Here is a 26,642-nt window from a genome sequence, read left to right on the forward strand (position 1 = left end):
GATCGATCGAATGCCATCGGGGCTGCGTCTGAAGTTGCCTGGGTACGCCGATGCGGTCTGCGAGCTTCGTTACCCACGAAACAGTACTAGTGCATGGGGCGAGCGCCCATGAGGCAGTCAATACGACGAGCTCTAGGCGTGATACGAGATACGCAATGACTTCTAGTTCACGACACGACAGCTGTGAGCGTACACAACGACCATAGCAACTTCCAGTATCAAGCTTGGTCCTGACGGATGATCGTCTGAACCAACTCCTCCAGCTTCTCGCTCAACGTCTCTGCTGCACCCTGCAGTTCCGCATACACCGACTCACCAGCGGATCTGGGAACCGGGATCGTCGAAGCCGGGTCATCGTAGACGATCCGCGTTCCCGGCGCATCCGCCTCCTCTGTAACGAGGATTCTCGGCGGGATGTGGAGGGCCCCCGACAAGTCGTGCTGGAGCATGGTTTGCGCGATGAGCGGGTTCCCCAGGACGTAGACGTACGTCTGCGGGGTGCCCGTCGTGCCGAAATAGGTGTTCAGCCAGCGGTGGTACGCCGAATCCGCGAAGTACCTGCCGAGAAGAGAGCATCAGTGAACAACATATATAAATTGGGACCGGAGGAGGTGCGACGCACACGAAATCGCGCCCTTGCGTGAGAGCATTGAGGCCTTCTTCGAGCTCTGTCCTGTCCTTCGCTTCTCGCAGGAGGCGGAACAGAGGCGGACCGCCGCCCGGTTTGTTTATTTCTTTGTCGAGTCGCGCGAGGACCTCGCCGATGGGAAGCGATGTCTCGTGCGTGACACGGCGGGCTGTATACTGGACTACAGTCTTGGACATTGTTCGCGGTCAAGGTGATGCTCTGTGTGAAGCTGTGAGTCAAGCTTGGATCGCAAGGGATGGCTGCTTGACGTACGCAGATGATGCAAGGAAGTCGTGAGAAAGCTGCTGCAAAAGGTCAACTACATTATATAGAGGTCTCGCCTCGGTCACTTGGGAAAGTGAGACCGTGGGTCTTTGCCATGTGCGCTGTGCGCATGCAATCACAGGACTGCAGATAAGTTTCGGAGAAGGACGTTCTGACCGAGACTGCTGAGTGTATAGTCCGACTGCGCACTGCACGGGTATGCAGGGATAGGAGTGAGTTGAGGGCTGTTAATATCATCATGGGGGTTGCGTCGGCGGTGATTATTAAGACAGCCTCTGAGAAACTCTTTCACATCTAGATGGTATGGGATGCGACGATGCTACACCTCCTCACGTCCTTACCACCAAGAACTGCTCAGGTATCTCCGGATTCTCATAGGATGTTAGTATGACTTCCGTGTCGACCGTCCCATTTGCTGTGGTTATGGGCACCCGTTCAACCTAGGAACTACCTGGTTAGTAGCGATCAACCCGGAGGATGAACCTGTGGGAACGAACCTGGAAGACGCGAGTATTGAACCCAAACTCCTTCACCGACGGCCGGCACTGGCGGGCAATGGAGAGGATCTGGTGATAGGACTGCCTGGGAACATCCTCCGATCCGAAGTCGAGTGGACGGTTGACGTGTACGGCGCGGAGCATAGGCGCTTGCGCCAGACAAGGTCCAAGTGCGTCCTGTAGAAATCGACGTTCACGACGCAATGTGTTAGCGGGCGGCGCGAAAGGATCGAGGTGTCAACGTACGAGATCTCCTTGCTCGACGACGACGAACAGCTGCTGGAGAACAGTGCAGCGCCGACATATATCCCCGATGGCGTTGATGCTCATGCGCATGCGGTGGACGGAGAACCGTGTCAATCGACTCCCGTGCGCGCTCACGACGGCCTTGCAGAAGTCATCGCTCAAACGATGGTCAACGTGTCCGCCGACCGTCGAGATGTGGAATCGCTGCAGGGGTGCGTTGGAAAGGAGGTCGAGTACGTGTTGTTGCCACTCCTCCAGCGAAGTGTGCTCATCCACAGTGATGGTTATCGAACGAAGCCGTGACAGCGTGCTTCCGCGGTTACACCGCTGACTGAAGACACTCATGTCCTGTACGATAATTAGACGCGTTCTGAGGTTGATAACGCGGGAGTACGTACAAACGCAGTGGACAGGCCTTCCATGCCTAAGCCGACGATCCCTCTGTAGTTGCCAGAGAGCAAAGCCCATAGGCCATCGTGCGTCACCTTCGGGCATCCGACGAGGTAGAGATAGTCCAGATTGGTGAGATATGGCGCGAGCTCCTGCAGTACGCCGTCGTTGACGCGGGTAGAAGACTGACGATTGGCGATGTCAACATGTATGCTGGGTTCAATCTTGAATATCAGCTCGCCTTGCAGATGATACTGAGATGCCGTAGCGTGGAACCTGTGTTCTTAGCCCAAGGCAACAGGTTGGCGACGACAGAGGCACTAGGCATTATGAGAGTGAGTTTCTGCAGGTGACAGAATTGTGGCAGGATTGCGGGGTCATAGAAACTAGCGTTTTCTCCATTAATCTCGAGCTCCCACAGACTCTTGCACTGAACGAGAGTCTCCAGAACAGACGAGGTTAAAGAGCCGTGTCGCGTCCACGTGCAAGATCGAAGATTGATGCAGTTGCGGAGACCCGCTAAACAGGCGTCCAGGATCTGGTCGTGATCTTCCGACTGAAGTGCCTTGGGGAAGTCACGGATTACTGTGCATCTTGTCAGCATTGACTTTTCGGATGGACCATAGAGAGGAGCATGCAAGTACCGAAACATTACGAACCAAGTTGTAGCACATACTTAGCGAGGTGCGGATACTCTGCCAAGGTCCGGAAGAGCTTGATAACCTGAAACTTCGTTCACTCTTGGGCCCCACACCTTGGCTTCACAATCACAGCCATTTTCATACCAAGAGATATCTACGGGAAACCCACACGTATGATCGGCTGAGGTGAAAGATGAAAATGACGCTCCTGAAACTGAACGGCCATGATGGCAGCCGCTGCCGAGCGCGCGGAAAATGTGGTTTTCTCGCAGGTATCTATCGATATGGAAACGGCTGGAAGCGGCTCACTTACCTTTGCTTTTCCTTCCCTGTGCCAAGCATAAATAAAGACGCGTTCGTACAAGAGAGGGACCGTGAACTGGTAGAAGCGATGGTCGACCAGACATATTGCGGCAAGATGGCTTGGCTTCACGACATGCTGGATGATTACAGGAAGCAATTCCAGAGGTAGATCTTCGAATTGAGCATATCGCTGAAGCATACAAGTCGGACCAGAGAACCAAAGCTTGAGTATTTGATCGTAGTTGCGGTCAAGCAGGTGGTACTTTGACGGAGAGCGGAGGTGAAATGGGGAGACCAACTGATATTGACACTCCGATTGTCGGAGTTCCTAAAACCTAACTCAACAATATGGCGCCGACAGGAAATGTGGCACACTTGCAAGGGCCCATGCCAGTGGGCGAACTCGGTGTACCATCCTTTCCTCTTACCACCATCTCCTTCCCCTCTCACCCTTTCCCGCCATGTCTGACATTGAAGACGATGCTGTTCTCCCCAGCAGCGACCCCGCGGAAGAGCACGAGGAGGCACAGGAAAAGCGACCTCCCAAGAACCGAAGACGTGACTATGATGATGAGGAAGAGGATGATGACGATGATGAGGACGACGAGGATGATGACGATGAGGACGGAGAGGACGAGGGCACAAAACGCGGGCAAAAGCGTGCCAAGGTATGTGGCGCTTGATTACCTCCCAGTGCAACATTAATCCCACCATAGCACCGGCACAAACGTTCAGCAGTGAGAAAGTTCCTCGACGTCGAAGCCGAGGTCGACGAAGACGAAGATGAGGAAGAGGAAGAGGATGAATACGCACGAGGTGCGGCCGACCTGTTCGCTTATGCTCGCTCCACGCCTTATACTCTTGTATCGCAGACGAGTTCATTGCGGATGCTGGTGTGGAGGGTGAAGAAGACTACGACGCCGTCCGCAGAGCCGCTGACCACGCGCGCTATGACCGACGTGTGCGCGAGATGGACGACCGCGACTTGGAACAGGTCGCGGAGGACATTAGTCAACGTTACAGACGAACAGCTGTCCGCTACACTGGCGAGATGAGTGACGTCCCTCAGCGACTCTTGATGCCGTCCGTACATGATGCGAACCTGTGGCAAGTCCGAGTCAGGGTATGTCAAACCACTAAGTTAACCGTAACGGTACTTATGATACCATCACGCAGCCGGGCAAGGAGAGGGATATCGTCTTCAGTCTCATGCGAAAAGCCATTGACCTTGAGTATGGAGCTCGCCCTCTCCAAATCCTCTCAGCGTTCCAACGCGACTCGCTCCCGGGCATGATCTACGTCGAGGCCAGGAGTGCGAAGCAGGTCAGCGAAGCCATCAACGGTCTTGTCGGTGTCTTTCCCAGTCGTGGTATCAACCTCGTTCCCATCGAGGAGATGGCCAGTCTGCTCCAGATCAAGCAACAGGAGTTGACTGTGACGCCCGGTACATGGGTCCGCATCAAGCGGGGAAAGTACCAGGGTGACCTTGCACAGGTCATGGATGTCACGGAGAACGGAGAGGAGGTTGGGCTCAAGTTCATCCCTCGAATTGACCTGAACCCGAAGGACGAAGCCGCGCTCGATGGAAGAAAACGTAAGAAGACTGGTACGGGCCTCTCATCTTTCAGCATGCGCCCGCCGCAGCGCTTCTTCAACTACGAGGAGGTTGTCAAGGTTTATGGCCGGAAAGGTGTATCAAAACGGAACCAGGTCTTCGTCTTCCAAAACGACACATACAAGGATGGCTTCATCGAGAAGGACTTCCGCCTCAATGCACTGCAGCTGGATGACGTCAACCCTACCCTTGACGAGATCACCCGTTTCACCCGCGGTCAGGATGGCAACGAGAATGAGTCGAACGTCGACTTGTCCATCATTGCAGAGGCGTCTCGCAAGGCTGCCATCTCCGTGCTTCAGCCTGGTGACCACGTCGAGGTTTTCGAGGGTGAACAATCTGGCGTACACGGTACTGTCCACAGTATCGAGCAAGACGTCGTCACGATCGAGCCCGAAGGGGTCGACTTTGATGGTCAGCGAGTCCAAATTCCGGCTCGCAGTGTACGGAAGCGTTTCAAGCCTGGTGACCATGTTAAGGTCATGACGGGTAAGAACGCTGATGAGACGGGTCTAGTGGTCTCAGTGCTAGACAATGTTGTGACGTTCTTGTCGGACATGACGATGCAGGAAGTGAGTGCGGTAGTACCGTTCAATCCCCCAGTTATTCTCATGCCACTTTCAGGTCTCCGTCTTCTCCAAGGATCTGCGTGAAGCTGCCGAAGTAGGAACTGGAACCAACATCGTCGGTAACTATGAGCTCCACGACCTCGTCCAACTCGAGTAAGTATTCCTTGCACGTTTGTTTGCACAGAGTTGCATCTGACAACGTGTTCAGCCAGCAGACAGTGGGTGTTATCTTCAAGACTGAGCGCGACTCGTTCCGCGTTTTGGATCAGAACGGTCAAGTGCGTCTCGTGCAGCCGCACCAGATCACCATGCGCCGAGACTCGAACCGTGCGATTGCTGCAGATTCCGAGGGGCACGAACTCCGGATAGGAGACAACGTCAAGGAAATCGACGGCGAGGTCAGTATTAACGGGCTTATGCTTGACATGCTCTACTAACGTCCATTCTAGGGGCGCAAGGGCCGAGTTCTCCACACCCACCAGTCGTTCTTTGCCTTCCTACACAATAGGGATTACACGGAGAATGGCGGCGTCTTCGTCACTCGCGCCCGTTCCCTTGCGTCACTAGCACCGAAGGGCAACTCCCTGAAGTTGGGTGGGACCGATCTATCGAAGATGAACCCTGCGTTGAGTGGTGGTGCTGGCGGTATGGTCGGCTCCGGGACGATGGGTCGCGGTCCTCGAGACCGACTCATCGGTGTCTCTGTCATGGTCATCAAGGGTCCCAGTAAGGGCTACGTCGGAACGGTCAAGGATACCAACGGCCCCCATGCCCGTGTTGAACTTCTCACAGGTAACAAGGTGATCACCATCGACAAAGAGAAACTACGACGCAGGAAGTAAGTACTATTATACTATCACACGACGACTGCAGGATTCAACTGACATGTTTGGACAGTCCCGATGGGAGCTTGGAACTTCTCGAGAAACCCATGGGTTCGATGATGGGTCCACCTCGTGTAGGAGGTTTCGGCGGGCAAACGCCAAACCCATACAATCAGGGTGGAGGACGTACACCGGGATGGGGCGCCAACAACACTGGCCGAACACCCAATCCATACAATGACAGTCGTACACCTGCATGGTCTGCGAACTCGCGTACTCCCAACCCATACGCCGACCATGGGAAGACACCGGCCTGGGACGCCAATGCACGGACACCGAATCCTTACACACAAGGTGGCGGGAAGACCCCAGCATGGAACTCGTCATCACGTACACCGAATCCCTACGCAGGTGCAAGTGCGGCATCAAGTAGTGCACCATCGTGGGGTGGTGCGACTCCTGGGCGACCCTCAGGTGGAGGATGGGATTCCTGGGTATGTGCCTCCCCTTTGCTCTGTCTACAAGATAACCTGACTTTGTGGAACAGGACTCGCGTGGCGCTCCGACACCATTCGCAGCGTTCACGCCTGGTGCCCCGACGCCTGCGCCATACACTGCGTTACAGACGCCTGGCGTATACGAGTACCAAACGCCAGCAACAACGAACGCTTATCCGCAGACGCCGGGCCTTAGCAGTTTATGGGGAAACCAAGACAATGCGTTCGGTACGTTGCACCTCCCTCCTCCCATCCTTCCCCTCGGATCCTCATCCCCCAACGACAGAGCTGTCACCAAAATGGCTGCTTGAACCGGACCTGGCGGACAAGGTGGCCGGAATCATGGTCGAGATTCGAGGTTCGTTCGCGAGTGGTGGTGCGACCGGCTGGCACAACGGCGACTACGAGGGCAAGCAGGGCATCGTGCTTTCAGTTTTCAACACGAACAACGACACCTTTGAATCGACGGCGCGGGTGCGGTTCTTCCAGCCTGTCGACCCATTACAGCCGATTCTGCCCGTTCCCGTGACATACCTCTGGCCAGTGCACCCAGAGAACAAAGGCGACGACGTCATCATTCTCTCCGGAGGTCAAGGCAAGGGCCAGGAGGCGAGAGTGGAGGCCGTCGAGTCGAGGAATACGATGGTCCTAACGACAAAGGAGACCTTCCTCGTCATCGACAGTACTCCAGACAAGCTTGTGCGCGTCCGCCAGATCGACGAGGTGGGCAACCTAACTCGGTGATGGAGGACCATGTCGCACCCAGTAGGGCCGCTGTTCGTCGGCCTGTATATTGCTTTTTCGTAACTTACTCACCTTCTTTTCGTTGTACGACACTTGCATCGTGTATTATATCCTGCTTTCGTACTAATTACACACGGAGACACGCCAGCCCGACTCCGTCTCGCCCGGGCGAACTGTATCGGGCTAGAAACCAAATCGGCCACGGTGATCCAGCCATGTCAACTCATCTGCACCCGAATCAGTCGACGTGCTTGTGGCGGACAAGCCTGTCCGACCTTCATCATCATGTCAGGCTGTGTCCCGCGAACTCCGTATCTGCTTCTGTACGTTCCCGTCTTCGGGTTCTTCTCCTCCTTCGATCTTTCCAGGTGCTAATGTGTCGTGTTTCTTCAGGTGCATGTCCCAGACCTTTGTGGTTCGTAGCCACCACGCATTGATCTCAAGGCGTTGGGGCCGCGGCTTCTAGTGGCTATTCCGTAAGGCGTTTCATTCTCATGTCACGGCTTGACAAGGCATGGATGCTCCACAGCGTGTCCGGGAGCGATGTTCCTGGTTGGGCGCGCCCGGACAACCGCATTGCACCTGGCTGGCCAATGGCCTCCGTCAGCAGTACTGCTCTACTAGTTATAAAGGTTTACGTCTTCAGATGGGAAGAACGAACGAGTCCCCTCATCTCTCCATCGACGTCCCATTGTCGACGTATCCATCTGTTCTTCCGCTCGAGTATGATCCTGGCCCCATCTTGGAATCACTTCCGACGCCCTTCACGGTGACCCTAAGGTGAGTATGGCAAGCTCATGCGAGGAGTTACGATGACTGACCGCCGTCCAAGATGTGGCTCCTCAACACGTCCACCGCCGAGCTCAAGTTCTTCCACAACCCCTCAAGCGTCCGGTACGCCATCCTCTCGCACGTCTGGCGGGAGCATGAGCAGACCTTCCAAGACCTCCAAACCCTCCGCGCGCAGTTTGTCTCCCCCGACGGCTCGCCCCGCGCCCGCGCTTCGACCAAAATCCGCGACTGCTGCTTGTACGCCGAACGCGCTGGTTACAAATGGGTCTGGATCGATACCTGCTGCATCGACAAGACGAGCAGCGCGGAGCTCTCGGAGGCGATCAACTCGATGTACGCCTGGTACGCGCACGCGGACGTGTGCTATGCCTTCCTCGACGACGTGCGCGACAAGGATAATCCATACGCGCACCGATCGTCTTTCCGCCGCAGCCGCTGGTGGACTCGCGGCTGGACGCTGCAGGAGCTCATCGCCCCGAAGACCGTTGTGTTCCTCTCCAGTTCATGGCATTTCATCGGGACGAAACATTCCCTCGCGCACGTCGTGGAGGAGGTCAGCGGGGTCGACCGCGCGGTCCTCGTGCATGAACGCTCGCTCGACGACGTGAGCGTTGCGCGTCGGATGTCGTGGGCCTCGCGCAGGCATACGACGCGTGAAGAAGACCGTGCGTACTCGCTCATGGGCATCTTTGGCGTGAGCATGCCCACCATCTACGGCGAGGGCCCGCGCGCGTTCATCCGTCTGCAGCAGGAGGCCCTCAAGGCCATCCCGGACCAGAGCATCTTCGCGTGGGGTCCGATCCTCGACAACTATCCATTCGCCTGCAAGGGCTTCGCGACAGATTCGGATAGGTGGAAGTCACCTTACACAGGGGTTTCTCCGAACGACATGCAGACACTACTCGCGCCATCTCCCGTCGAGTTTGCTGCTGCGGGACGCATCCGGCCCATCTCCATCACCGACCTCTCGCACAGGCTCGGGATCCCCCTCACGAACCCATACTACAAGTCCACCAGCTATGGCATCCGCACGCACCTCCCCATCATCCCATACCAGCCGACGTCCACCCTTTCCCTCACGACCCCGACCAACGTCTCTGTCGCCGTTCTTGCGTGTGAACACGAGGACGGAAGCCTCGTACTACTCTTCTTGCGCCACAAAGTGGGCATGCAGGACGAGCACTACGTCGGCGACTTCGTGGACGTGGGCGACGACGAGATCTTCACCCGCGCGTACTTCCGCGTCGCGTTCCTCGCGTCGTCCGCCCCAAGCATCTCCCAGCTCTCGGAGGTACGCGAGGTGTACATCCACAGCCGCCCACACAACGCGATGCGTGTACACCTCCCACAGAGGGCCCTCGCCGGCTCCGATGCCGTCGAGCGCATCAACTACAGCTTCCTATTCCCTGAGTGGGTGTTGAGCCGCCTCAGCGGCGAAGGGTTCGTCCCTCAAGATCGCCCCGCCAGCAACAGCAGCGGGGACGGCCTGACACTGGAGATGCCTGTCCTCCCCGGTCTCGACGTCAGTGCGATCTTCCGTCTGACCCGGGTCACCTCCGTCACCTTCAAATGCACCGAGGACGCGCGCGAGAACTTCACCATCACCATCGGCATCGGGTGCATGTGCCAGCTCACGCAGAAGCGTCGCGGGTTCGAGGCGTTCTGGGTGGACGTGTCGCACAGCTCCCTGAGCCACGCCGGACGGCTGCAGATGCGGCAGAAGTGGACTGCTGCACTGGGCGCATCGGGCGGGTGCACTAGACGCCACCTTACCCTTTCACCGGTGGAGTTTGCTGGTACGCGAGGGACCGTGCGGCTCACTATCACGCCCTGGGGGTCGTCCTCTTTTGGTGGTCCGGCAGGGCAGGAGTGCAACTACGTCGTTGACGTGGAGTTAGTTGCATCTAACGATGAAGATGGTGAGGCAGGATCTATATCGCCCATACAACAGTCGTCGTCCACCGCAGCGGCGACGCTGCGGAGGGCAGTAGAAATGCTCTGGAGTCTCCGGAAATGACAATGAGCTCGAACGCTTCGAACACCTATTCCTTGTTTGAACAAGCACTCGAGAGACGACCGAGTATCGATACAACGAATTGACTCCGCCGAGGATATCCATCTCGATTACACGCATGTGCATCCGCGATCGCGGTCCTGTATCAAGGCCACGGTTGGCACAATAGATCTAACACCGAACAAGTATACAGCAGCACTGAGGTACATATGTAGAAGCCAGAGGTAACGTCATCCTTGGAACGCGATACCTCTCTTCGAGGTCTCTGCCAAGCCTCCTGCTGCATACCCCGTCCCTAGACAGCCATGAGCACACCAACGTCGACAAAATCATACGACACCTCGTACCTTCTCGTGACATCTCAATGATATCCTTGTCGGCAAGCTTCACGTCGCACACGATACACTGCTTCGCCGGCTTCACAAGCGTGTCTGTACACGTCTTGCACGTCACATGCCCACACGGCTTCATCACTGCCCAGCATTTCGCTCATAAGTAACGCGACCGAGGGAGGCATGAGCGAAGACAGGTACAACGCACGGTGCATGAGGGTATTATTGGATAGCTCCTTCTTGCACGAGGGGCATATTGGCGGCCGCTCGTCGTCCTTCACCGCTTTCGCTTTAGGTTCGGGGGTCTGGTCCCCGCTCTCGGTTGCTGGTGTCGACTGGACTGACTTGATGGGGGATGCGGAGGAGTTGTCAAAGGTCCACTTCACGGGGATCAGGTTCTTGCGTCTGTATTCTCAGTGAGCGAGCTTCCTAGACACGACTTGCGACAGCTGGCCATACGCACAATAGTGGGTGCGCTGGGTTCCCCCCATGGCATGTCGTCTGGATCTTCACGTCCGAGAGCGACGTCGGGGGGCCACTCGACGTGTATGTGGGGGTCAAGGAGGGAAGCCAGAAGTCCGGGAGCTTGCTCTTCAACGCCTCTGCCTGCTCGCGCTCGATCTGTCTGAGTGCCGCCTCTTCAGCCTCCCGGGTGAGCTTCTCCACCGCCGTCGCGTCAAAGTCGAACTTCCGCTTCGTCCCGCGGGCTGAAGGTCGTTCCCAACATGAGGTGCAATCCATCATAGGGGGGAGAGAGGTCGAACAAGTGAGAGACGGGACGTACGTTCTGAGGAGTCCAACCCTGATGTCGTCGAGATGGTGGACGTCGCTGCAAGCCCGAGCTGCCCCTTCTCGAACTCGCGCAGAACACGCTCTCTTGCAGCCTCCTTTGCGCGTTCCCGTTCCTCCTCCGCTTCCTTCTTCATGGCCTCCAACCGCGCCTTCTGTCTCTTGATGTCACTGATTTGCGACACTGTCCACAGTCCAGTTTCCGCGGTCAGCCTTCGTTCCCCACCTCAGCGCAGCCCCGAAGAGAAATGGAGTCGTGGAACGTAGCGGGTAGCGGGTAGCATGCAGAGGGCGATGACTGTACGCACCCAAGTCCGTCAAGACGCACTCCTTGCAGAACAGATGTCCCTTCTGGCACGCCATGGGGTCGCGCGCGCGCTGCAGACACAGCGCACACGCGTCGAACCGCCGCATCGACTCATGTCCTAGACGTTGCTGCGTGGTTCGGTTCTTCGTGAGTGGGGCATGGCAGAGGGCGGGGGACGTACGCGTTTCGTGCCGTAGTCTAGCTTCTTGTACTCTGCGTACGAGAAGATCGACGACGCGGTGTTGTTCTTGCTGTGTTTCGTCATGGTGGTTGAAGTTCAGATAGCCAAAGTGGTGTCTGTTGAGAGTGATTGGAAGGGGTAAGAGATTACAGCGGAGGACAGGATGGGCAGAGAGGGCGGAGGTAGATGACGGTATATGAGAGCAAGTCCAGCAGCTAAGCGCCTCTCCCCCCACGCGACTCGACCGAGCGTGGTTAAGTAACTCCGCTGAGTAGAACGTCTGCCGAACGCTGTAGTTCCCACCATTGAGATAGGTAGCAAACAGAACAAATACATTAGATGTTGTGCTACTGAGTGTGGGATCACAGCGCAGTACAGAATATTACATACAGATGGTGCGGTCGGAGCCATTGCGGTGTCATGCAGAAAGTACCAATGCTAGTGAAGTAGTGCGTACTGTGACAACAAACAACAATGCGAGGCAGGGTTCGGAGCGATCGTGGAGGTCATTCGGAGCAAAGTTGAAAAGAACAGGAGAGAACTCAGAAATAGCAGGCAAATACAGAGAAAAAAGACTCCATGAGATCCGCTCCCTCGCAGAGGGAGAGGCTGGTATACAATTAGTGAAGGATCACCTATGGCGCGAAGGGTGTCACTGCTAGACTAGAAACGCGCTGCGGCGACGAGCCCAAGACCGACCCCGGCGCAGAACGCGCTCATGAGCGCGAATCCAATACCAAACTTGTAGGCGAAACTGCGCCCATTGGTCTTCTTGCGCTCTCGCCCAGACACGGGTCTGGTTGGGGTAGTCGCGGTGCCCTGGAATCCGATCGAGCGTGCGATCCGCGTACGAAGTGCTCCGAAAAGAGAAAAGGAGAAGGCCAAGAGCGACGGGAGGTGAAGGGGATCGAAGGAGGCAGGAGCACATGGAGGTGTGATAAGACTCTGTTCGTTGTCCTCTGAGGGCGGGATTGTGTCAAATGACGAAGGCTGTCTGCCGATAGTAGACAACGAGGAAAGAGGAGACGTGCGCCGTGGCGGGTCAGAGCGCCGCCTCCGCCGGAGATGAAGCGCAACCTCCTGGGACAGCGAACCCTCCCACTGCGCCTCCCAGGTCTGCTTGTCCCACCACTCGTTGCTGGGCGATCTAACATGGCTAGACGGTCCCGGAACGTTGGGTGCTCTGACTGTGCCAGTACTCCACTGCACACGCTCTACCGCGCGCTCGACTTCTCGCCAGCGCAGGAACCGCGATGCAGCTTCCGACCGGAGGGTGGCGAGAGTTGTGGGTGTGCGGAAGAGCCCCGACCGGAGAGCATCCATTGAGTTCGGACGGAAGGACGACAGATGTGACGTGGAGGCTCGGCGTGAGCGGTCGTGTGACGGCGTCGGCAGGGCGTTCGGAGTGGACGTGGGTAGCAGGATGATAGGGACGTGCGAGCTGAGCGACTCAACTAAGGTCTTCTCAATAGGCAGTAACGCAGCTGCACAGGACGGGTCAGCCGGGGCTCGGAGAGGAAAGCAGTTTGACTCACATGGGGTCGCAACCATGATCAGAGACGTGTACAAAGGAGAGCATGGGGACGAGAGCAGGTGGGCGAGTCCGCCAGTTGGCGGATGGTCCTGGCTGATGATAGTTGACACTTCACGGAACGGCGCGTGGATTACGGGAAGTATGCGATCGACGATAATGTCAGGCTGTTGTTACCTTCAGCAACAGCCTCTGAGATGACTGCCGGTAACGTACCTCAGAGTAGAGATCATACGGCGGTAGCTGAACAATCTCGACGTTCCTCGCGGGCTCAACACGCTCAAGCCCATGCCTGTCCCTATGTTCGACCCAATGCGTCGACACCCGCAAAATGGCATTCCGCTTTCCACGCGTCGCCCTGTCCTCGCTTCTGTCCTCCTCCCACAAGCCGACCTCCACCACGTCCTCGTTATCGTCGACGAGTTGAGAGGCGATAGCGGCAAGGTCGGCGCCCCTTGGACCTAGCAACAACAGCCGCACATCGCCGAGCGTTTGGCCATACGGACTGGGTCTTCTTGACGGGGATGGGAGGGTAAGCGACGGGATGACCAAGCCGCTCGTGGAGTCGCCGAGCTCGCCTTCGTCTTCGACTTCGGACTCGGAGTGGCCTGGATGGGGCGGGGTAGTCGGGCCGGACGAGAAGAGGAAGGACGAACCGACAGAGGGAAAGGAAGACACCGAGTCGCCTGAGGGGCTGCCTGGCTCGGACTGGAATGCACTATGGGGAGAAGAGGGTCGGTAGGGGGAGTGAGACTCCGGGTGGTCGTCTTGTAACATCCCGACGGTAGGATTGGACAGAAGAGTCATGTCGATGTGTCTCAAGCCTCGGATTGTGGATGCGCTAGTTCCTGGTTCGTGCTCGTTCATGGCTTCCATATCCTAGGGGATGTGTGCGTCGCGCTCGTGAGCGACATGATACCGGCGGCGCTAGGTCTCGAGACATACCTTTGATGGTATTGTAGGCAGATCAGGATCGTCGCACCTCCCTAAACGTTGTCACCCTGCCACCTTCGAGTCGAACAGTGGTTACAATGGGTAGAGAAGGTGGTGGTGGTTGGGAGAAAGGTCCCGGACTCTAAGTACTGAGACCTGCCCGTGCCCCAATCGGGTGATCTGCGAGCCAGCTGCGAGCACGCCACTGATTCAATCTCAATCTTATCTGATTAGATGCAGATGTTTTGGGGGAGAGTTACCGTCACGTGAGAAGTCGCGCAGATGGAGAAGCGCCCGAACGCGACTCGGCAATCGCAAGGGCAATCGACCGTCTTATCCCTCCACCAGCCACAACCACCTCGTTCCTCGACAGAACTTTGCTCTCCAGACCGCCGTCACGGCGTGTCGAGGCTTTTCTTGGTATATATAATGGCGAAAACTCTAACGACGGCAAAGACCAACACCAAGAAGCGGAAGTCGACCGGTGGGCTGGACGCGTCGGGCAAGGAGGGTGTGGAAGGCAACAAGCGACGGAGGACTCTCGACGCGTTCTTTTCTCCTCAAATCACAGCACGAACTCCTGAGAAGAACGGGAAAAGTAATGGTACTCGGGAACTCGTTGCCCTCAATGAGGAACAGGTTCGAGTGCTACAGATGGTTGTCGACGAAGGGAAGAATGTCTTCTTCACCGGGGCAGCAGGTGAGTCTTCTTCTGCATAGCCTCAATAAATGCATGTGGCTTCTATGTGGATATACTTGTGACATGAACTACGTGAGGGGAAGGTCTGTCCCTCTGAACCCAACATGTTCGCAATAGTGGCTCGAGACGAGCATGTGGGCTTCACGTCTCGTGGGGTCCTTCAAGCGCTCCCGTGATTCTAAGTTGTCCAGTAACGCTTGAAGCTATGAACTCTCCGTCACTTAAGTTCCTGTTTGACGGAAGTGTCTCCGGGTCCTTCCACAATACACATCCTGTCAGTCTTCGAAGATCAGCCAACCTAACCTGTGGTCTTCCGTACAGGCTCCGGCAAGTCCTTGTTGCTTCGGGCTATTATCTCTGCCCTCAAGAAGAAGTACTCCAAGAACACGTCGGTGGTCTCGGTTACTGCTAGCACAGGCATGGCCGCGTCGAACATTGGCGGTGGGTACTTCGCCAGGCGAAGTGCGACACTCCTAGTCTGATCATTATCGAAGGGATGACGATCCATTCATGGGGTGCTGTCACACCCGGTATGCACAACATTGATAGACAGATCAGCTGCATCAAGACGTGCAAACCTGCCTTCAAGCGTTGGAAAGACACGAAGGTCCTTGTCATAGATGAAGGCAAGTTGCTTGGAGCAGTATTCGCGTGCAACTCGCTGAGCACTGTATGAATCAGTGTCTATGGTCGACGGCCACCTCTTCGATACTCTGACGAAGCTGGCAGATCAACTCCGTAACAAGAGGACAGACAGACCCTTTGGCGGCATCCAGGTGCAATCCCGTTCCAATATATGTTGGTCATCCGAGTTGCTGAGAGCCCAAATAGCTCGTCGTCACTGGAGACTTCTTCCAGCTACCCCCAGTCACGAAGTCCGGGGAGGAACCCTTCTTTGCCTTCGAGAGTGAGGCCTGGAAGAAGTGCATTGATCACACTGTCACCCTTACTCAAGTGTACAGGCAGAAAGATACCCGTACGTTATCTTCTTTCGTACCTCGTTGGTTCATCGCTTGAACTGACGACGGATGAGCCAGAATTCGTCGAGCTCCTCAACGAGCTCCGGAAGGGTACCATCTCGCCCTCTGCGCAGCAAACCTTCTCGTCCCTGTCCCGACCGCTTCCACCACTACCCTCCGGCATTCTTCCGACCGAACTCTACCCTCTGCGGGCTCAAGTTGAGCGTGCAAACACGACGCGGCTTGCCGCTCTTCCAGGCTCGGTTTACGCCTACGCAGCGCGGGACACCGGGACGCACCAGAAGGTGCTTGAGCAGATGGCCGTCCCTTCGCGACTCGCGTTCAAGGTGGACGCGCAGGTCATGCTCGTCAAGAATGTCGACGAGAAGCTCGTGAATGGAACCGTCGGGCGGGTCCTGGGCTTCCATACGATCGCGACGTGCCAGGCGAGCGTAGGTGCTCCTCCATCTCCGGATAAGGACACGAAGCCCTTCAGTAGCAGCAGCAGCAGCTCGACGCCTGCAAAGCCGAAGTCAGGCTCTGCGTCTTCGTCGAGCTCACAAGATTCGTCTGCCAGCAGCTCGACGTCGAAGGCGAATGGCGCGGTGCGGAACGTACAGGTCGGCCTTGATGGTCGCACCCCCACTGCGCTGTGCGGCCAGACTCTGGCCGACAAGGAGAACGCCAATCTGGCGTTCAAGGCAGAGGTGGACGTCAAGTCCGTCACGCCGACGTCTGCGAAGGGGAAGGCGAAGGACGAAGAATTCTATCCCCTCGTCGAGTTCCGCACTCAACAGGGGACGGAGATCGTTCTCGTCGTCCGAGACGAGTTCCGCGTCGAGGACAACGAGGGGAAGCTCCTCGCGCGCCGCGTGCAGGTACGTCGTGTTCTCATCCTGCTCGTGGCTGCTGCCTGCAGAGTGGTTGATTGTGGCCATGATGTGTGTACTATGATATAGCTCCCTCTCGTGCTTGCCTGGGCGATGTCGATACACAAGAGCCAAGGGCAGACGATCCAGCATGTGAAGATCGACCTTCGGAGCGTGTTCGAGAAGGGGCAGAGCTACGTCGCGCTCTCGCGGGCTTCCTCGCTGGATGGGCTCCAAGTGCTCGGGTTCGACCCGAAGAAGGTGCGTGCATCCTCCAGTGTCTCCGCCTGAACGTGACGCTTGACGACGAGTGTGTGTGTAGGTGAAGGCGCACCCGAAGGTGGTTGCGTGGAGCGCGACCTTGGAGGGTGCTGCGCCCCCTTAGTGCTTAGTGGACGTCCATTATGACGGGGAAGAGACATTCTGTAGACTATATGCGCGAGTAATGCGTACACTACTTGTTCGTGTTCATATTAACTTAGAAGCAACTACGTCAGATTCGCGATTCCTCGTGCGTGTTGCGACTGACTGTACTCGAGTACTGTCCGGTCAAAGAGCGAGAAGTTCACACTCGGTATGTCATCCATCGAAGCATGGCGTACTGCGCATTCTCTAGCGATGGATTTCTCGCTCCTTGAATTCCGTTCACTGTCGGCGATCATGGACTCGTAGGTGTAGGTGTGCAGCAGCACTCTGTGCGTTCACGGTGACGTTGACGATTGCTGCATGCTTCGGCCTTCGTCAGCTAGTATTGCAGCCCAATCATTGACAACGTTGAATGCGTTTAGCACGGCTCGGTAACACACTATAATACACGATTATAATAAGTAGACGGAAGCAAGAGTGGTATCCCAGAGACAACAAGCTGAAGAAGACAGAGGCCGGAGGTAGTGAGTGAGCAGAAAAATCAAGCTATCGCGCCATAGTCAGCCCAACAAACTTCATCATGACAAACAAATAGACGCACCATGAGCCTGCGAAATGGCTTCGTGGCACGCCGCCGCTGACACAATCTCGGCGGCGACCATCCTCTCAAGAAGGTCTTTCACCCAGTCCTGGCAGCTCCAGCCCTCGTCCTCTTCTCGGACAGGAACCATCCTCGCGAGCCGCTCGATCTCTCTCCGGTGCGCCAGGTTCGTCACCCCGAGCTTGACCCTCCGCGCTGTGACAAGCTCGGGGCCAGCAGTCTTGGTGAGCGCGCCAAAGTACCCGTAGTGCATCTCGACCTCCGCGCCCAGGGGGTCGGCGAGCCCCTCGAGCTGGACGTGGCGCCAGCCGGTCATGTTGCGCTCGGTGAGGACGCCGTGCTGGCCGACGGGCCAGGCGATGGCCCAGCGGGCGGGGAGGTGGTGGCCCCCCGTTTGGCCGTGCCCCGCGGCGGGGTAGACGAGCAGGTAGACTGGGGCGTCGACGTCGTAGTCGTGTGCGAGCCAGTCGTCGGGGTCAGCAGAGCTCGTGGATAGTGCGAGGAGATCAGGAGCTCTCAGTACCTCGACCATGCGCTGCTCTTGTTGATAAGTAGTTGACTGGGATGTTCTGGTGGAATGGGCGTCAGCGGGGGGCTGGGCGAAGTGTAAGTATCAGTGGGATGGGCTTACGGCTGTTGTTGGGGCTTTGGAGGTGGTGTAGCTTGATAGCTGGAGGACGGGGAGGGTGCGATAACGGTTTATGAAGGGTGAGGGGACGCAGGCGCGGTGGCAGTGGGCCCATCCAGACGAAAGGCTAGAGAGTGGCTATCTTCCTGCATTAGGGAGTTGGAGCGTCCCGTGTCCAGGGCGTGCCATAACGCACGCAGGAATGCATGGCGCCCCCCTGTCAGCGTAGATACCAGTAGCTGAGGCTCTGTCGGTGAGAGATAAGGTCATGCTCCGGGTTGGGCCGGGGTGGGTGCAGTCTAGCCTGGGATGTTCGCACACAAGCTTTGGCGTGGTACGATTCATGTGGTTTGCGTGTACTTGTAACTTGGCAGTATTCAGGGCAGTATTCATCGCGTATGTTGTCGGGCGATGACCAGAGTCTCTACGGAAGCTATGGTTCGGGGACAAACACGGAGTCGTGTGCTACCAGTATGTCCAGTTCCTGAATTTGTGGTACGAGTATGAGTTTTACGCTAGTCAAGAAGAAATACTTGGTCTTGCCTGTGCAGTTGTTGTTCTTTCAGTGTAGTCTCAGAGATGCGGTAGGAATGTGCATGAGGGAGACCAGGAGAGATTGTCGTCTACAGCCTTGCGCAACTCGTCGTCGGCCGTAGCGCCCACACACCACTCTCCTCCCACCACCGACCATGTCGTCAGCACCGAAGCCCACGTCGAGCGAGAACATCGTCGCACAAAAGGTGCGCGCCCTTTTCTAGCACCACTGTGTCTCTGCTTATCTGTTGACGACGACTTCCAGTTCGACCGCTGCCGTATGTGCCCTGGAGTTGCCCGACCGTCCTCGTGATACTAACCTGCCCCTGCTCGTCCTATTCTCGGTCACGGATACTCTCGGACTCGCGCATAGTGGCGGATCTCATTGTGAAGTCGTGAGTAAATCATTTCTTGCGCACACGGTGTTGCTCTGGTGGTATGCCGATGGGGCGAGGTGCTCAACATCCTCGTTTTTACAGTGGTGTCGGCTTCAGCGCGGGTGTCATCGCGTCCGTCATCCTCTTCCGTCGTGCGTATTCATCTGCTTTCTATCTTGCAAACATCCCAGGCCAAACTCAAGTTCGACACGCGCAGGACGCGCATGGCCCGTCGCGCTGGGCACGGGCTTCGGCGCGGGCATGGCATACGCTGACTGCGACCGCTCGTTCAACCCCGCAAGGATACCGGGCACACGCATCATCCCTGCCTCGGAGGCGAAGAAGGAGTCTTCGTGAGCGCAGCGACGGGTGGCAATCCCTGGCGAGGTACTCAGACGAGGAGGAACATGCACACGAGGCTCCGGCGCGGAGGAAGGAGACGACAGAAGAGGAGTGGTGCATCATAGACTTTCTGGAGGGCCATCCGCAATGTATGTCTCGACATGTTTCTCCTGCGCTCGAACTTCTCGCTCTGCATATGTCCCGCCCAGCAAATCAGCAGTGTTCCCCCACCCGCAACCTATGACGCGCTTGCGGACTTGTCCGCATCCTCGACCGCCTTTCCTCCTGTTGTCAAGATTTTCGCGACCTTCTCCTGGCCATGCGCTTCCATGTCTGTGGGCAGCGTGCGCCTGGGTTCTCCGAGCACCAAGCGTTTGTACAGGACGACTGTGTGTCGTGCATGAGTTCATTTTGCTGGTCCGCGCAGGTAAGTCAGAGCACGTACAGCTAGTGGCGCCTATGATGGGTATCGTGAAGATGATTGTGCGCCATCGCTGCGCCTGGGGCGGCAGTTTCGAGCTCATCGTGTCTGTCGACGTGCTCGTCGTGCGTGGCGACCGTCGGGACTCGGCAGGCAGCGGAGCGCCGAGCGAGGATGCTTGGGTGCACGTGACTGACGCGTCGCGCCGTGGGCGCCTGCTCTGATGGAGTGCGGACGGTGACGTCGGTGCGCTGCCCATCGAGTCGGCATGGCGCATTGTCCGCTGCACCCGATGCGGGACGGGAGACGTGGCACAGACACGCAGCTTGCGCATGAACCACCACCTTCTCCTCCTTGCCAGACGTTGCGCTGCCCGACCTCTTGTATCGTCTACTCCGCACACACTCGCGAGGACTCTCCGCACAACATCCGTTCCGTGCTCAACGCGATTGACAATGGCGCCGAAGAGGAAGAGAACGGCAGCAGCGATTGTGGAAGAAGATGAGATCACTGCGACAGGCTCGGCACTGGTGAGCACCCCGCAAGAGGCGCAGGCATTGATGCGGAGAACGTCGACAAGGAGGAAGAAGCAGGTCGTCTACACCGAGGAGGCACAAGACGTGGTAGAGGAGAAGCCAGAAGCAGATGACGCATTCGATGGTCCGCTGACTGACCTAGATGATGAACCCGCTGAGAAATCCCCCAAGAAGAAGCGACGCCGCACCAAGGCGCAGGAACCTGTTGTCTATGACATTCCGCCAGTGGAGACGAAGACTACGAACTTCAAGGGTATGCCCTTGTAGCATGAAATGCACACATTTACTCACCGACGTCCAGGACGCCTTGGATATGCGTGTTTGAACACCGTTCTACGCGCGTTGAAGCCAGAGCCGGTGTTCTGCTCTCGCACTTGTCGTATTGACACCATCAACAAGTCCGGTTTGGAATATTGCAAGGAGCTCGGCAGAAAGAACGCAGAGGACCTCTCTCGTCTCATCCAGGTTCGTTTGCATCTCTGCGTATATGTGGGTACTCACATTTTTCACACTCCTGATCGCAATAGTGGAATGAAGATAATAACATCAAGTTCCTCCGCGTCTCGTCCGAGTTGTTCCCCTTTGCGTCGCATGAGAAGTACGGTTACACTCTTGAGTATGCGGAGAAGGAACTAAAGGTGAGCGTTACCGTCTGTGTACAATCAACGAGGTCACTCACGCTTATCTGTTTCACCCACAGGCTGCTGGTGATTTGGCGAAGAAATACGGGCATAGGCTGACTTCGCATCCTGGTCAAGTAAGTTGTTGATGACAGGTACAACGGCACGGCCACTGATGACTTTCTTGGTAGTTTACGCAGCTTGGATCGCCGAGGGAAGTCGTTGTGGATGCTGCTATACGGGACTTGGAATGTGAGTGAGCATACGTATATGCGTCTCGTATGTTGCCAGCTGACGTATGCTCATGGTCAGATCATTGCCAGATGTTTCGTCTCATGGGAACCGGGAAGGATAGTGTCATGATCATTCACATGGGTGTAAGCACGCAATATGTTGTTTACGTCTGTGCGTGACTAACGATTCTGACAGGGCATGTTCGGTGACAAAGAGGCCACTATTGAGCGTTTCAAGGACGTATATCGAAACAGACTCACGAACGAGATTCGCGAACGGCTGGTTCTTGAGAACGACGAGATGTGTTACAATCCGGATGACTTGCTTCCTGTATGCGAGGAGCTCAACATTCCTCTTGTCGTACGCATATCCCACGTTTCCCCTCTTGAACGGTGCTTATTCGGGCGGATTATAGTTTGACTACCACCACAACTGGATATATGTGCGTGTTTCACTCGCCTGATGCGTGAATCGTCCCTGCTCACCGTCGTTGTAGCCTTCCGAAAAGCCTCTACCGGAACTCATACAGCGAATAAATGCGATTTGGCATCGGAAAGGAATCAAGCCGAAGCAACACCTTTCCGAACCCTGTCCTGGCGCTGAGACTGTCATGGAGAAACGCAAGCATGCCGATCGCTGCAAGAGCCTCCCGGAGCACCTGCCAGAAGACATGGACCTCATGATTGAGGTGAGTACCCTATAAGATGGCGCAGGAGAAAGGAATGACGGATAGTCTGCAGGCCAAGGACAAGGAGCAAGCGGTATTTCATCTGTACCGGGTATACAACCTCCATCCAGTCATACATGAGAATCTGCGACCGGAAAAGCCACCGAGGCCGTTCCCCCGGGCAAACCAGGGCGATGATGTGGACGCTGAGAACGGTGGGGAGGGAGAGGTTTCTGCTACCCCTCGCAAGCGCAGGACAAGAGCGAAGCCGAAGACGCAGGAAGAAGCCCTCGGTACGTCACCCAGAGCTCGCTCGGGTACACATGTCACTCACTAATCCAGTGCAGAGGCTGCTGAGGTCCTGAACACGGGCGTGACGGAGGATCCGAAGGACCTCGAGGACACTGCTGAGCCCGACACGCCTCTCCCGTCCACTCCCAAGAGGAAGAACGGGAAGCCGAAGACGCCTCGCAAGAGCGCGAAGAAGAAGCGCATGGAGATTGCAGTTGAAGTGGAGGTGTTCACGCAAGTGGAGCAGGTGCAAGTTCCAGCTCCGAACCTTGGCGTGGACCAGGACACCACAGGTGAAGTATCCCTTTCTCTGTGCGATCTTGCTATATGTTCATACGTTGAATTCGGAGCAGCTGGTCATGTTGACGATGAGGCTGAGGTTGATGGCATCCTCACGAAATAGGACATCTAGTCGTCAGGAGGTCTATCGTGCAGCATTGGTTCATTGGTGTGTACAATAGGTTGCATAGTTGTGAATATGAGCCTTCGCAGTTCGTGCACAGAACTCATCCTTGCAGAACTTGGCATTACACTTCAGAATTGCGTCCGACGGTAGTGTGATCATGAGTTCGCCACCATGTAACTAATATTGATAACAGAGTTACTGAGGGATCGTCGGAGCGTTCGCCACACCTTGGTGAGTCTCATCCTCCTATCAGCACCGTTGCGTGAGGAGATGCGTTAATGAATCCGTTCTGTGGTCTTGCATGTTTCAGCGGATACGCGCACTCAGCAGCCGACGGGTATTGCCGCGAATCATACCCGCCGCGGCAGAATATGCCACTTGTGCTGCAGGCCACCGCAGGCGACGCCTGCGGTGGCGAGCTCGCCTCTACGGCTGCTGCAGCACATTGACAAGTCAGAATCGTATCATGTCGGGCGCCGGTCTATTCAGATATATAGACCCACCAGCGATGTTCGACACGACTACCAACCCCCGTTGCTCCTCGCCGCCGTCCCACAACTCCTTCCTCTCGCACCCGTAAGACCCCCTGACCGCCATGCCCAAGAACTCGTCCACCATCGTCGTGCGCCCCATGAAGCGCGGTGCTGCAGCTGTGGCGTCCAAGACCGTCCTCGGGACGATGTGCGAGCTGAACCACCATGCGCCACTGGTACGTCCATGTCACCTCCGTCCGTTACGTGCATCTTGTCGCTCATGCATGCCTTGCCTCGATAGGCGGAGATTGCACCTCACCTCGTCTGCGAGGACCCCAAGCCGTGGAAACAGTCCAGTCGGTCTGCGCCGCGGCTGAGGCGCGGCGTGCGGCGGAACGCTGGGAGGGACGATGGCCGGACGTGGGTGTCTCGCCGGTTCGTGTGCGGGGCGGCGGTGGATGCGGATTGGGGCTCTGATTTGGATTTGGAGGACCCGGCGGACGCCACCGATGTGTGGGAGGGGGATGGAGCTGTTGCTAGGCGGCGGGTTGAGGTGGATATTCTGGATATCGCGAAACCGGCGAAGGTGCGAGGTATGTGGTCAGAGGTCTATGTTGACCGCGGAGGTTTCGGGTCGGGGCGCTGATCGTATGGTTCGTGACTACTGCTAGGAACCGCCCGAGAGTACGAGATGGTGCAGTCTGTGAGCAGGGTCATCACGTTCGGGGATGATGATCGGGACCAGTGGGTGGATGTTGGAGGCGATGTGCCAGTGGCTGACGCTGAATGGGAGGCTGTCGAAGGCGGGAACGAGGCGAAGGTCCCGCTGCAGAAGTCATACGCAGCTGCCCTCCGGGTGTGAGGCCTTGAGGAGCTGAGCGAAGCCAGGATCTTGTAATCAGCGAGGGGTCTCGCAATGCAAATTTGCCATAGTGACAGTGCGAGTGTGCGTGCAATAGAGGGATACCATCGTACGCATCCTAGAAATCAGAGGACAGGATAATGAGGGAGGGTTATTGTGGGGAATTAGGCTGTTCATTAGCTTGAGACTTCACCACAGGGAGATCATACCTGGCCATATTTTCCAGACCTTTGCCAGGTGCATAGCAGTGGCAAAAGTTATGTGAGTCGATAGCTTAGCTTCTGTAGAAGACGTATGTCCACGATCGACGCCAAGGGGATGCATACTATGTAAAAGGCCGAGTACCATCGTCGCGAGGATCCTTGCAGCAACTTGAAGCCAGCCCCCTGCGGAGCACGAAATTTCCTTCGGCGTATTCCGAGTCCATACCAAACCCCAGAATTCCTTGCCCCTAGGCTTCGTGGTCGACCTCGCTTCCCATGGCTCGTTCCTCTGTCTTCATATGAAGATGATGCACTTGCGGCAAAGTTGTGGCACAAGGCTTGGGGCAAGCCCTGGCGCCATCGGACATCAGGAAAGGTCTCCCTCTCCGACCAGGACGTGCCGATGCCAATCGAGCCTGACGAGGACGACGACTGCGTCAGCCCCGATCACGACCACAGCACGACCTCGACTGAGTGGGAATACACTTGTTTGCATGGAATGGAATCAGTCGTGAATGCGTGCGACGGAGACCTTCGTACCGCAGAAGACGTGCTCGTAATCCGACCTGAATACGAGTGGCTCCGGGAGACGATGGAGACGGGCTATTTACGAGATTCTAAGTCGATATAGACTGTTTGTGAGAGGTGCTCAGGATTGGCGGAGGCTACCTACAGCCATCCGCTTGTTTGGCAATATCGTTGTGTTCAACCAACAGGGCGTGAAAAGCTGGGATTCGAGCGCGAGGGTGGTCATTCCGGAAGACTACTGGGCCATGGAGGATTCCAGCGACGCCGTCTTCGAGCCATGTCGGTCCTTCCGGAAATCCGCCGCACGCCTGATATTGGCCTCGTCGCCGACACCTGAAAAATGGAGAGGTTGGGTCACGCAAACGTCTGGAGCAATTGTCGTCACAGAGTTACCGCGCACGCTCGAGATAATGGCTATCCTGTATGCGGTGGTTCTTCCGATTGTACTGATATACCCTTTGACCCATTATGCATCAGGAAAGAGTTCCAGCTGCTCAAGCTCGATACGGATCAGACCAAAGGGGCTACCGACCAGGCGTATCATCTCATCAACAAGTGGGGACCATGCACTCGAAAGATCGTCGCCATCATGCACAAATACCCAGTCAGCCGCTACTTGGAGGAGCTACAATACGAGGGTTTTGCCAGAGAATCAGCGACGACTATCTGCGCTCATCCCGCCGCACTGCGTCCATTGGTCATACCACATAGCACAGGCTCCTCCATTCTCTTCCTATCCCCATATCGTCCGCGGGACCCCGTCACTGGTCGAGTGACCGCTTCCAGCCTCTCGGTTCCCCACATTCCTACACCGGCCATCAGTAATTCCCAAAAAGTCTGAACGTCTGAAGCGCCGGCGCTTAACGTATTTTTCGTCACCCATGTCGCATTCTGGACTCAATTCTTATTCTCTGCCTCTGGAAAGCTGCACGACTAATCTACGACACGTCTTTGAATGGTATGCCAAGTCACGCACCCAGAATCGCCAGCAGCGCCCGTCTGAAGCCGGAGCAAACTCACACATCTTCCAGGCCCATTCAAGCAACCCCTGACCGGAATACGGATTCCATGGCACTCGCGGAAGGCTCGGCGGAGTCGAGGGAGATCTGACGATGGGTTTGAATGGGGTTACATGAGGAACCGGGATGCTTATGAGGTATGTCCAGACGGTCTGGACCTCTGAGTGTCTGCATGGTCTGAAGGGCCCCTCTGAACGCGTCTGAACGCGTCTGAACGCGTCTGAACACGTCTGAACACGTCTGAAACGTCTGAATCAGACGTTTCAGACGTGTTCAGAGAAATCTGCTTTTACTGATGCGTTCCCCACGAAAATCTTCAACGAGCAGCGCATACAGTATACAAACAACAAGTCCTTGGAGCTCTTCAACTCGCTCTCTATACACGCTATGACGAGGCGAGCTTCAGCCTGGAACTTCGAGAAACGCGTACACGTCTACTTGTGCAACAATTTTCCGCCCCTCACCCTCTTCTCCGCGCAGGCATCGTCGTCGACTTTGCAGCCGTCGCAACAGCTGCTCGTGAGCCCCGCCAATGTCCTTCAACGATGCAGGGTGTACCCGATCTTCTACTGGCTTCCGTCAATGGACGATTTCCCTGGCATCGACAGCGTCCTTGCGGACAGAGTGAATGTCTATGCGGTGCAAGCTGCGACAGCGGACGAACGCCGCAGCCCTGCTGATGGACTGCGGAAGATGTGGGCGAAGTTCGACCGCGTGGTTCGGGAGGAGAGTGCTTGGCACGTCGTCTTCGTTGCTGACTCTGAGGAGTTGGCGCGTGAATGCGCGGATAGGTACGCGGGTGAGATGGAGGGCTTCACTCTCGGAGGGGCCGAAGTTAGGGTGAAAGTTTGGGGATGTGTCCTTCCGTCGTGCTAAGCTCCAGAAGGC

General features: G+C 56.5%; 12 protein-coding genes across 12 annotated transcripts; 6 read left to right on the forward strand and 6 right to left on the reverse strand.

The window, feature by feature from the left end:
- Positions 1-123: 123 nt before the first annotated feature.
- Positions 124-850, reverse strand: L226DRAFT_506642 (uncharacterized protein). Its single transcript, XM_067678088.1, has 2 exons — positions 623-850; positions 124-558 (listed from the first exon to the last, which is right to left on the reverse strand). Exons 1-2 carry the CDS (start codon positions 823-825, stop codon positions 219-221), a joined length of 543 nt encoding a protein of 180 aa, XP_067536502.1. The 5' UTR covers positions 826-850; the 3' UTR covers positions 124-218.
- A 284-nt stretch (positions 851-1,134) lies between these two features.
- On the reverse strand, positions 1,135-3,233 carry L226DRAFT_552408 (uncharacterized protein). The gene is made up of 7 exons (XM_067682867.1): positions 3,001-3,233; positions 2,706-2,769; positions 2,288-2,631; positions 2,055-2,231; positions 1,657-2,004; positions 1,411-1,587; positions 1,135-1,353 (listed from the first exon to the last, which is right to left on the reverse strand). Exons 1-7 carry the CDS (start codon positions 3,187-3,189, stop codon positions 1,243-1,245), a joined length of 1,410 nt encoding a protein of 469 aa, XP_067536503.1. The 5' UTR covers positions 3,190-3,233; the 3' UTR covers positions 1,135-1,242.
- A 218-nt stretch (positions 3,234-3,451) lies between these two features.
- Positions 3,452-7,239, forward strand: L226DRAFT_545143 (transcription elongation factor Spt5; the record flags this gene model as incomplete). The annotated part of the gene is made up of 10 exons (XM_067682325.1): positions 3,452-3,658; positions 3,707-3,806; positions 3,863-4,113; positions 4,167-5,177; positions 5,230-5,327; positions 5,383-5,572; positions 5,624-6,012; positions 6,072-6,492; positions 6,546-6,693; positions 6,782-7,239. 10 exons carry the CDS (start codon positions 3,452-3,454, stop codon positions 7,237-7,239), a joined length of 3,273 nt encoding a protein of 1,090 aa, XP_067536504.1.
- A 425-nt stretch (positions 7,240-7,664) lies between these two features.
- Positions 7,665-10,132, forward strand: L226DRAFT_392747 (HET-domain-containing protein). The gene is made up of 2 exons (XM_067674497.1): positions 7,665-8,019; positions 8,072-10,132. Exon 2 carries the CDS (start codon positions 8,072-8,074, stop codon positions 10,046-10,048), a length of 1,977 nt encoding a protein of 658 aa, XP_067536505.1. The 5' UTR covers positions 7,665-8,019; the 3' UTR covers positions 10,049-10,132.
- On the reverse strand, positions 10,130-11,824 carry L226DRAFT_533998 (uncharacterized protein). The gene is made up of 7 exons (XM_067680580.1): positions 11,655-11,824; positions 11,475-11,601; positions 11,162-11,350; positions 10,841-11,084; positions 10,586-10,782; positions 10,393-10,518; positions 10,130-10,340 (listed from the first exon to the last, which is right to left on the reverse strand). The coding sequence occupies exons 1-7, from the start codon at positions 11,736-11,738 to the stop codon at positions 10,276-10,278; spliced, it is 1,032 nt and encodes a 343-aa protein (XP_067536506.1). The 5' UTR covers positions 11,739-11,824; the 3' UTR covers positions 10,130-10,275.
- Positions 11,825-11,998: 174 nt separating this feature from the next.
- L226DRAFT_534000 (uncharacterized protein) lies at positions 11,999-14,254 on the reverse strand. The gene is made up of 4 exons (XM_067680581.1): positions 14,131-14,254; positions 13,402-14,064; positions 13,190-13,352; positions 11,999-13,138 (listed from the first exon to the last, which is right to left on the reverse strand). Exons 2-4 carry the CDS (start codon positions 14,050-14,052, stop codon positions 12,318-12,320), a joined length of 1,635 nt encoding a protein of 544 aa, XP_067536507.1. The 5' UTR covers positions 14,053-14,064; positions 14,131-14,254; the 3' UTR covers positions 11,999-12,317.
- A 3,121-nt stretch (positions 14,255-17,375) lies between these two features.
- On the reverse strand, positions 17,376-18,293 carry L226DRAFT_392867 (uncharacterized protein). The gene is made up of 3 exons (XM_067674499.1): positions 18,245-18,293; positions 17,614-18,182; positions 17,376-17,558 (listed from the first exon to the last, which is right to left on the reverse strand). Exons 2-3 carry the CDS (start codon positions 18,143-18,145, stop codon positions 17,554-17,556), a joined length of 537 nt encoding a protein of 178 aa, XP_067536508.1. The 5' UTR covers positions 18,146-18,182; positions 18,245-18,293; the 3' UTR covers positions 17,376-17,553.
- Positions 18,294-18,930: 637 nt separating this feature from the next.
- L226DRAFT_570162 (DUF543-domain-containing protein) lies at positions 18,931-19,509 on the forward strand (the record flags this gene model as incomplete). The annotated part of the gene is made up of 5 exons (XM_067684407.1): positions 18,931-18,981; positions 19,041-19,053; positions 19,149-19,170; positions 19,255-19,304; positions 19,370-19,509. 5 exons carry the CDS (start codon positions 18,931-18,933, stop codon positions 19,507-19,509), a joined length of 276 nt encoding a protein of 91 aa, XP_067536509.1.
- Positions 19,510-19,575: 66 nt separating this feature from the next.
- Positions 19,576-20,054, reverse strand: L226DRAFT_612208 (uncharacterized protein). Its single transcript, XM_067686363.1, has 2 exons — positions 19,940-20,054; positions 19,576-19,881 (listed from the first exon to the last, which is right to left on the reverse strand). The coding sequence occupies exons 1-2, from the start codon at positions 20,016-20,018 to the stop codon at positions 19,733-19,735; spliced, it is 228 nt and encodes a 75-aa protein (XP_067536510.1). The 5' UTR covers positions 20,019-20,054; the 3' UTR covers positions 19,576-19,732.
- Positions 19,932-22,450, forward strand: L226DRAFT_392892 (UV-endonuclease UvdE). The gene is made up of 11 exons (XM_067674500.1): positions 19,932-20,704; positions 20,753-20,916; positions 20,979-21,089; positions 21,152-21,208; positions 21,263-21,323; positions 21,384-21,448; positions 21,501-21,665; positions 21,721-21,747; positions 21,802-21,993; positions 22,046-22,265; positions 22,315-22,450. The coding sequence occupies exons 1-11, from the start codon at positions 20,248-20,250 to the stop codon at positions 22,335-22,337; spliced, it is 1,542 nt and encodes a 513-aa protein (XP_067536511.1). The 5' UTR covers positions 19,932-20,247; the 3' UTR covers positions 22,338-22,450.
- A 748-nt stretch (positions 22,451-23,198) lies between these two features.
- Positions 23,199-24,084, forward strand: L226DRAFT_534004 (uncharacterized protein). The gene is made up of 3 exons (XM_067680582.1): positions 23,199-23,378; positions 23,444-23,735; positions 23,814-24,084. The coding sequence occupies exons 1-3, from the start codon at positions 23,265-23,267 to the stop codon at positions 24,002-24,004; spliced, it is 597 nt and encodes a 198-aa protein (XP_067536512.1). The 5' UTR covers positions 23,199-23,264; the 3' UTR covers positions 24,005-24,084.
- An 890-nt stretch (positions 24,085-24,974) lies between these two features.
- On the forward strand, positions 24,975-26,630 carry L226DRAFT_461543 (uncharacterized protein; the record flags this gene model as incomplete). The annotated part of the gene is made up of 3 exons (XM_067675657.1): positions 24,975-25,163; positions 25,250-25,570; positions 26,079-26,630. Coding segments are annotated over 3 exons (1,062 nt in total), but the record flags the coding sequence as incomplete, so codon positions are not given.
- Between the last annotated feature and the right edge of the window lie 12 nt (positions 26,631-26,642).

Source organism: Lentinus tigrinus (assembly GCF_003813185.1).
Source record: "Lentinus tigrinus ALCF2SS1-7 unplaced genomic scaffold L226scaffold_9, whole genome shotgun sequence".
In the NCBI taxonomy this organism is placed as follows: Eukaryota; Fungi; Basidiomycota; class Agaricomycetes; order Polyporales; family Polyporaceae; genus Lentinus; species Lentinus tigrinus.